The sequence below is a fragment of the Octopus sinensis genome, linkage group LG13, assembly GCF_006345805.1.
Source record: "Octopus sinensis linkage group LG13, ASM634580v1, whole genome shotgun sequence".
NCBI lineage: Eukaryota > Metazoa > Mollusca > Cephalopoda > Octopoda > Octopodidae > Octopus > Octopus sinensis.
Window position 1 is genome coordinate 23,782,769 of NC_043009.1, and position 10,000 is coordinate 23,792,768.

The window sequence follows — 10,000 nt, forward strand, 5'->3', positions numbered from 1 at the left end:
ATGTTTTTTAAATTTTCTCCTGTTTACGGAATTGATTTTTATTTGCGGTTGAAGCTTTGGCTGTTATTTCTAGTGGGTGAATGGCCTATTATGGCCGTTCCTTGATTGTTGATATATATATATATATATATATATATATATATATATATATATATATATGTATATATATACATGTATTCTGTATATTCTGTTATACTTTCTTACCCTCAGTTTTTTACTTTCATGTCTACCTTTTGTGCCCATTATAATTCCGTATCTTGTCTGTGAGCGAGAATGGATCTACTTGTTACACCTGTGTCTGTGCATATGCATATGTGCATATTTTTGTGTATATGCATAGGGATCTACTCCCCATGTGTGTGGGTGTGGGCGTGAGTGTGGGTGTATGCATATTTTTGCCCATATGCATAGAGATTTACTTCGTCTTGTGAATGAGTGTAAGTGCGAGTGTGTCTGTATGTGCGCATGTGCGTGTATGTATATACGTACGTATGCGCGTCAGTTCGTGTACCCAACAACATGCGCCTTTTCCCGTATGTATGCGTATATTTTTACACGAGAGTACGTATGTATGCATGTATGCGTGTGGATGTGTATGCGTGCGTGTATGTATGCGTGTATATGTGTATATGTATCCATACGTGTACGTATGTAAATGTTGACCACCAGACAATTTACGAGGAAATAGATAAGCAGTTTAACCACAAACCAGGCTACCCTAATCTACAATATACTTGGTCCCCAGACGTTCCAGTTGATTTATGACACCCACCACTTAGGCTTCTACAACCAGAATATGTCATCCTTCTGACCACCATGTTAGTTCGTAACCACTTTATATCCCTTATCCTTATATTCTTTTATATTTTTATATTCTAATATGTGGAGGCGCAATGGCCCAGTGGTTAGGGCAGCGGACTCGCGGTCGTAGGGTCGCGGTTTCGATTCCCAGACCGGGCGTTGTGAGTGTTTATTGAGCGAAAACACCTAAAAGCTCCACGAGGCTCCGGCAGGGATGGTGGTGATCCCTGCTGTACTCTTTCACCACAACTTTCTCTCACTCTTACTTCCTGTTTCTGTTGTACCTGTATTTCAAAGGGCCGGCCTTGTCACTCTCTGTGTCACGCTGAATATCCCCGAGAACTACGTTAAGGGTACACGTGTCTGTGGAGTGCTCAGCCACTTACACGTTAATTTCACGACCAGGCTGTTCCGTTGATCGGATCAACCGGAACCCTCGTCGTCGTAACCGACGGAGTGCTTCGATCGATTCTAATATCCTTTGATATTTTTCTATATTTTTTAAATATTTTTATATTCATTTATACTTTTTTATATTTCTTTATATTTTTATATTTTATATTTCTATATTTCTATTTTTTTATCTTTTTATATTTTTTATATTTTTTTATCTTCCGTCCTTAATTCTCGCCCCTCTATCTTTATCCCTATTTATTTTTATTACCAGGTTCATTCACGTCTTTGTGTATCTACATATTTATTTATTCATTTATTTATTTATATTACCTCAACACCCAAGCTTCCTCATTGTTTGAGATTATTATGCAAATGTTGGAATTTTTACAGTGTTAGTAATACGTTTTTGTTCTTTTGCAGGTCATAATATAATCAAGGGTAAAAAGAACGATATTAGATCGTCTGAAAAGGAGGAAATAACTAAGGTTTTAAGTGATGACATGACCTCTTTGAACATTTCGAAAACAGCTTGACCGATATAATCGAACAATCAAGAAAACAATTGAAGATATAACAAAGAACAGGAAACCAAGGTCTGGAAAGGGGTTCAAGAACTTGTCCACGAGAGATAAACGTCAGCTGAAACGCATTGTCGATAAAAACCCACTACTTAGTCGTGATAAGGTATTTAATATGGTTGGGATTGTTGGAGTAAAGAGAGACAAGAGGCGTAGAGTCCTTCGTGACATTGGTTCGGTGAAAAAAAATCTTCTCGCCAGCCTCCTATATCTCCAACTAATATTGATAAACGTCTAAAGTGGGCAAGAAAGAACTTAAAAACAGGTTTCAGAAACGTCATATTCACTGACGAATCACGCGTCACATTAGATGGTCCAAATGGATGGGCTAAAGGATGGGTTCTGTGAGACCAAGATGCTCCTATGATGAAAAAACGGCAAGATGGAAGTGGTGGTATAATTATACGAGCTGGTATTGTTAATAGAACCATAATTGGACCATTTAAAGTTGACGAAGGTGGAAAAATCAACAGTGCTAATTATTGTGAATTCTTGGATCAAACTTTCTTTGAATGGTACAAGCGTCAGCCTCACAGTTCAAGATGAAGTGTTTGTTTAAGCACGACAATGCTCCATCACATGCTTCTCGCCTAACTTATGAGTTTCTTGAGCGCAAACGATTTGCTAAAGACAAGACAATGAAGCGGCCACCTTCAAGTCATGCTTTGAACTCAATAGAAAACCTCTGGGCAATCGTCAATTAGAAACTCTATGAAGGAGGCAAACAGTACAACAGTAAGGTAGAACTGTGGGATGTTATACAAAGTATTACAGCTGCAGTTTCGCCAGATCAAATTGGAAAACTAAGAGATTCGATGGACAACAGATTAGTAACGTTGATTGAAAAGGAAGGTCGTTATATCAACATGTAAATTGTTTCAACTATATATTAAAACATTGTTCTTTGAATTAGTAAAAAGTTCATAATGGGTTTATGTATTTTAATTGTCCTGATACGCAGAGCAAATAACAATTCCAACATTTGCAAAATAACTTCAGCCAGCCAATTTCAGTAAATTCTCTATTACTCACGAAAAACAGATCAGATATATGTCAAATTTTAGCCACAATTAAGAAACAGCATTTGTACCAACATCCTAAAGTTTCAGCTTCCTATGTACATGTACATTCATTTTGTTAAAACAAAAACGATTTGCGTAATATCTTCATACTATATATATATATATATATATGCATGTATGTTTTCATACATACACATACATGTGTGTGTGAATATATATATATATATATATATATATATATATACAAACATACATACTAACATATATACATATAGACATACATACACACATAATACACACATATACACACGTACACAGACAAGTATACGCACACACACAAAGACACACACACATACATGATACATGTTAAACCACTTAAAGCACTTATCTGTTAATTGTCGCATCTGCATATATATATATATATATATATATATATATATATATATATTATATATATATATATATATATTTATGTATGTATATATATTGCTCTTTGATTGCGTCAAAGTCAACCAACAGAACCGTGCCTAACTTCCTCTATAAATCTTGTTTCTATTTGTTTATCTGTCAAACGAAAGAGCTAGTATTTCAGTGCATCCGTATATTTTCGTTGAACACTCGACCGAATATGTCGAGGTTTTCATCACTGTGTATAGTTCTCGTTGCTTTTTATGTTGTTGCGGCGACTTCAGAAATAGATAATGACGAACTACGAAATGGTAAATATTACTTTTGTAAATAACCCATGTCTGTTTCTTAAATTTGTTACATTACACATAAACAGACGCACACGCGCATATACATACACATACACATACGCACATACATACAAACATACATGCATACGAACATGCACAGTTATACAAATTGATTATTTTGTTGTACAGAAGGATACAACACAATATAACGATGCGTTTAAAATGTTTAGAGCCTGGTGTATATGTTTGTTGTGAAGGCGGCGAGCTGGCAGAAACGTTAGCGCGCCGGACGAAATGCTGAGCGGTATTGCGTCTGCCGCTACGTTCTAGGTTCAAATTCCGCCGAGGTCGACTTTGCCTTTCATCTTTTCGGGGTCGATTAAATACATACCAGTTACGCACTGGGGTCGATATAATCGACTTAATCCGTTTGTCTGTCCTTGTTTGTCCCCTCTGTGTTTAGCCCCTTCGTGGGTAGTAAAGAAATAGGAATTTCGTCTGCCGTTACGTTCTGAGTTCAAATTCCGCCGATGTCGACTTTACCTGTCATCCTTTCGTGGTCGATAAATAAAGTACCAGTTCCGCCCTGGTACTTTATTTATCAAATTAATCCGTTTGTCTGTCCTTATTTGTCTCCTCTGTGTTTAGCCCCTTGTGGGTAGTAAAGAAATATATATGCTTGTTGTGTGAGATTATATTAAAGGAGATTACAAAATCGCTACTTAGGTTTCAATCGATTGCAACGCTCAAGACGTCTTTTTTAGAAAAAGATAAACAATGAAAGATACCATTGACTGAAGGTCTTACCAAACGAAACCAGGCGTGGTTTTGTGGTGAGAGGTTTGCATTCCACTTATATGGTTCTGGGTTCACACCCACTGCGTGGCACCTTGGGAAAATGTTTTCTACGATAGCGTCGGCTGGCCAAAGCCTTGTGAGTGAATTTGATAGACTGAAACTTAAAGAAGCCCGTCGTATCTATCTATCTATCTATCTATCTATCTATCTATCTATCTATCTATCTATCTATCTATCTATCTATCTATCTATCTATCTATCTATCTATCTATCTATCTGTCTGTCTGTCTGTCTATCTGTCTGTCTACATGCATATATAGTACAATATTAATATATTAGATGGATATGTGTGTGTATGTATTTATAAATGAACATATGTATGTGCATTTATATATATATATATACATATAACACTATTAATAAAATAGTAGATGGAATGTGTAACAATTTTATTGGGTACAACACATGTTTCGACCCGTTCTGGGTCTCTTCAGGTACATCAATAAAAAGTCTCACTAGAGACTATGCGAGTGTATTAACACATGCGTGTGTGTGAAGCTTCGCACAGACGTGAGTATCTTGCTTTATGTACGCATCTATGCACATATTTATCCATGCTATGTACGTATTTTTATGTATATATACACGTGCGTACCTTCATATACGAGCTCCTGTACATGTATGTATATATGCGTTCATACGTGTGCGTATGCGCGTGTATCTACAAGAACACAAAAAAAGTTTCGCCTACGTATTATCTTCTTTTCAACTTCTACTTCCTTCTCTTTCTCTTAACCGTTACAACAGCAAAAGCTGATTACATTATTTTCTCTAAACTAGAATGTATAATCATTACGCTCATATTTGAAATATTTGTGTTTCAATAATTTTTCTCTGATTTTACTCATTCTCGAATTTGATGGACATATAGCCGTACTTAAGCCGACTCAAGAAATCTCTAGTGAGACTTTTTATTGATGTACCTGAAGAGACCCAGAACGGGTCGAAACATGTGTTGTACCGAATAAAGTCCATTACACATTCTATCTCTTATTTTATTAATACTGTTACCCCAAACGTCACTACGCAGTTCCTGCAATCAATTCTACAGGTAACAATACCACAAGGCAATCGAAACTGTGCTGGTGCTTTACTCATCAGTTTCTAGAAATGTTCTTTATGTTGCATGTCTCATATCTCTATTTGTTTCTTTCGTTGTTAAAAAAAAACAGTTTGTTTTCCATGATTTTGTTTTTATGTTCTCGTTTCTCATTTTGTTCACGCTTTCTTTTATGTCCTGTACATATATATTATTATTATTATGGCTTCCCCTTCGTTATCGAGTATGGCCATTGCACGAAGCTTAATTGTTGCTGGTGCTGTGATCGAATGTGACTTTTTAGCCCAGCTAAAGACCTACAATGTCTTGTACAGAATTGGCAACTAAAACATTTAACGGTAATTGCCGGCTGTAGTTGTAACTGGGCTTCATGTACCTTTGCATGTCGTTTAAGTCCTCCTGCCGAATTACACTCTCTTCCACATGCCCGAAAGATATGATTAGTATGGTGTGTTACACCACCACCAGTGGCCAGGTTGTCACTCATCTGTCTCGCTTTATGACTACGAAGATGACTCTTGAGTCCAGCTTTACTGAGGCAGGGTCTTGCACAGACACTGCATGTCAGTATCATAGGAAGACCCTTCCCATCTGGAAGTGTAACAGCGTTGCCCTTCCTGACATCCCTCCTTACTTTCTCATGTGCAACTCGGGATTTCTCAAAAGTGGCTGTCCCCTCATGCACAATCCTTCTCCACCTGCTACGATCAATAGCTATGCCTTCCCATGTGTCAGGAGAGATGCAAGCATCTCTTAAGGAAGCCTTCAGCAAGTCCTTATACCTCTTTTTTGGTTTATGTGGAGGTCGTTCTCCTTTAGCTAACTTTCCATAAAAGAGTTGTTTTAGCATCCTTGAATACTTCATCCTGACCAGATGACCACTCCATCTGAGCCTTTGCTTTAACCCAAGAGCTTCTATACTTTCACACCGAGAGCCTTCCAATATTTCAAGATCACTGATAAGTACATACATATGTAGGTATGTGCATATATATGTACATATATGTATGTTTCCCCGCGTGACCGGTGTTCGGCCAGGCCTAACGTTTCTTTCTTGGTTGGACTACTCTCCGTAAAACATCTATATTCCTTCCTGTGCTTGTTAAATCTTATGTCTCTACCATAAAGCTTCGCTTCCACACACGCCAGCTTAATCTCATTCGTCCTTAGTCGAAAGACACTTGTTATGTTCTGTTATTTGTACAACATTTCTGGGTTTTTTTTCCGTCCTGGTTTTCGTATACATTCGCTGCTTTCTTCCAAGGAATGTAATGCTCTTAGCTTATTTTCCTTGGGGCTGGCCAGATTGGAGCAATCTCGAGTATAACCAGCCAAAATTGCAAAGATAATCTGGAACTCGAATGAGGATAGAAAGCTCCGAATGATTCGTCCTTGTTTTCCTTGTATCATCTGTCTGGATATTTTGTTTTCGTTTTTTTTTTGCTTCACCTAACTGTCTGGATGTTTTGCGTTCTTGTCCCATTATGTATTTATATATACATATATATATATTATATATATATATATATATATATATATATATATATATATAATATATATATATATATATATATATACGGCAAATAAGAAAGTATTGGAAGAAAACACACATATAGTAAATATGAGTTACACACACATATATTAGTATTACAGAGAAGAGCTTTTGATGTATTACATGTCTATGTTTTCTTCTGATACTTTCTAATGCTTTAGAATAAATAGACACACTGGAATGTCTACCGGATGATGTATGTCGTTTCGTATCCTCTCCATTTTCTTATCTGCCGTATAAATTAAGGGTAACCACTTTTTACCCCCCGTCCATATATGACACTCAGTTGCGAGATTGCCACGCAATAACCAGCATTTGGGTATGAATAATTGGGTACACGAACAACAGTATATTGGATAGGCACTATCCCTTAGTTGGTTTGTTTCCCAACCTTTCTAACTCTCACACAAATGTATATATATATATATATATATATATTGATAGTTATCGCTAGGCTAACATGGCAGTCTAGATAAATAGGACGAATACTGCCGTTGATTAACTCCAAGAGTTAGCTTTGTGACACACAAACCTGTGTCCATTATAACCTTCGAACAGGGGAGATCAGCTGCTTCCCCTTGCTGGTCTGGCAACCACAGACTAGTTTCGAGGTGTTTGCCTCTTATCAATGTGGAGTAGCCGAATCCAGCAGGCATATATATATGTGTATATATATGTATATATATATATATATATATATATATATATATATATATATAATATATATATATATTATATATATATATATATATATACGATGCTTAATAGGCGACGAGAGATGCATCGTAGCTCTTACCTCCGCCAGTTGAAACTCCGAGTATTATTATGACATCTTACTGATTGTCTTAAACTATACATATATAAATAATCCTCTAATTATCTAATATCCAGGTCTCATTCTTTTGTTGTCACTTATTATTATTATTATTATTATTATTATTATTATTATTATTATTATTATATTATTATTATTATTATTATTATTATTATTATTATTATTATTATTATATTATTATTATTATTATTATTATTATTATATTATTATTATTATTATTATTATCATTATTATTATTATTATCATTATTATTAATATTTTTATTATTATTATTATTATTTTTTTATTATATTATTATTATATTTATTATTATTATATTATTTATCATTATTATTATATCATTATTATTATTATCATTATTATTATTATTATTATTATCATTATTATATTATCATTATTATTATTATTATTATTATTCTATTATTATATTATTGAGTGGAGAGAGCAGTGACACGGGGGAAAATATACGAAGCCCATATACCCATCATGACTACCCGTCTGATAAGGGTCACCAGGCACATGCATCACAACCATATGTGCGCGACATGGTGATCTCATATCAAGATAAACAGCACATGACCTTGCAGGTGGGGCCCAGTTAGAATTTTCTTCAGGTTGAGTAGCCCATCCCGCTCAAAAGGTCCCTGAATAAGGGTTGTTTAAGGATGTTGAAAGAACCACCTATGTTTCCAGAGGTGAATTATTCAAACCCCAAAGAATCCCTCTCAACACATGGCTATGATGCTCCCCCACTACTTCTGCTCGTGATCAGAGATGCACATATCGTCAGCCACTTAGGGACATGGTCAACTGGTTAAGGTCAAACAACTGACAAGCAAATCTGTGGTATTGAGCAGAATATTTGCTGTAGCCCATCTTTTATACCAAGACAGAACAATGTACATGATAACACTTCCAATCAGTTAAGATCAGAAGCCATGACAGCCTTATTATTATTATTATTATTATTATTATTATTATTATTATTATTATTATTATTATTATTATTATTATCATCATTATCATTATCATTATTATTATTATTATTATTATTATTATTATTATCATATTATTATTATTATTATCATCATCATTTATTATTATTATTATATTATTATTATTATTATTATTATTATATATTATTATTATGATTATTATATTATTATTATTATTATATATAAAAAAATATATATAAAGGGTTACTTGAAACAACTTTTGCTCTTTATGGAGTTGGGCGCTGAAGCATTGTCCTGTGATGCGTCGTGTCTTGATCACTTCTTAAGCCCGGTGAAACCCCACTCGTCCCTAGGTTTCGCGACAGCTAATTTTTCTCACAAAGATATAGGAAGAATCGACTTTTACTACTGGATTAATACTTTATTTATCGATCGTAAAAAATAAATCAAAGGTAAATTTGGTCGACTTCGTCTTCATCCTTTTGGGATCGATGAAATAAGTACCAGTCGAATGAACACTAGAGTCGATGTAGAATGCCGATATAATTGACACACACACACACACTCACACTCTCTCTCCCGCGCACATACACATACATACATTCATACATACACACACTCATACATACATACACACACACACATTCATACATACACAGACACATACATATATACATACACACATACATACATACATACATAAATACATATATATATACATATATATATATATATATATATATATATATAAGAGACAGAGAGTGTGTGAAAGCGAGAGATATTATATGTATTTATGTATAATTGGTGTGACTTTCGACAAAATAATTAGCAGAAATAGATATATGTAATAAATGAAATGCTCTATAATTAATTAGTCTCTAACATTAATTATATTGCTTTCAATTAAACCACATGCCCACAAAAAAAAATCAGTAGAGGTCTTCCATTTTTTTAAACCTTATTCTTTTATCATAAAAATCTAAATCTAAATTTGACATCGTTTTTATTTTTCATAGATGCTTCCATTCCTATCTCAAAGACGAAGGGTAACGCCTCTTCGATCATCCGACCAATACAGAAGGACGACAGGCTAATGAATGGTGCTGAAGTTGATAGATCGATTATAACAATGGATCAAAGCGTAGAGGAAATTAGAATAATAAATAGTTTACCAAAGGCTGAAATATTGAAGAATGTAGGATCTATGTTCTGCAATGGGACCGGAAACCATTATACTTGTTACC

At 34.7% G+C, this 10,000-nt stretch overlaps 1 protein-coding gene across 2 annotated transcripts in view; it reads left to right on the top strand.

Moving 5' to 3' along the window:
* Positions 1–3,292: 3,292 nt before the first annotated feature.
* Positions 3,293–10,000, top strand: part of LOC115218674 — a 14,844-nt gene continuing 8,136 nt past the window's right edge. The window contains exons 1-3 of one of the 2 annotated variants that reach the window (XM_036508225.1): positions 3,293–3,369; positions 3,408–3,516; positions 9,773–10,000. The exon at positions 9,773–10,000 is cut by the window's right edge and continues 33 nt beyond it. In XM_036508225.1, coding sequence (XP_036364118.1) covers positions 3,426–3,516; positions 9,773–10,000 — 319 coding nt within the window. In that variant the 5' untranslated portion in view covers positions 3,293–3,369; positions 3,408–3,425. Of the gene's footprint in view, positions 3,517–9,772 lie in introns of both variants that reach the window. The other variant, XM_029788599.2, reaches the window with a different exon arrangement.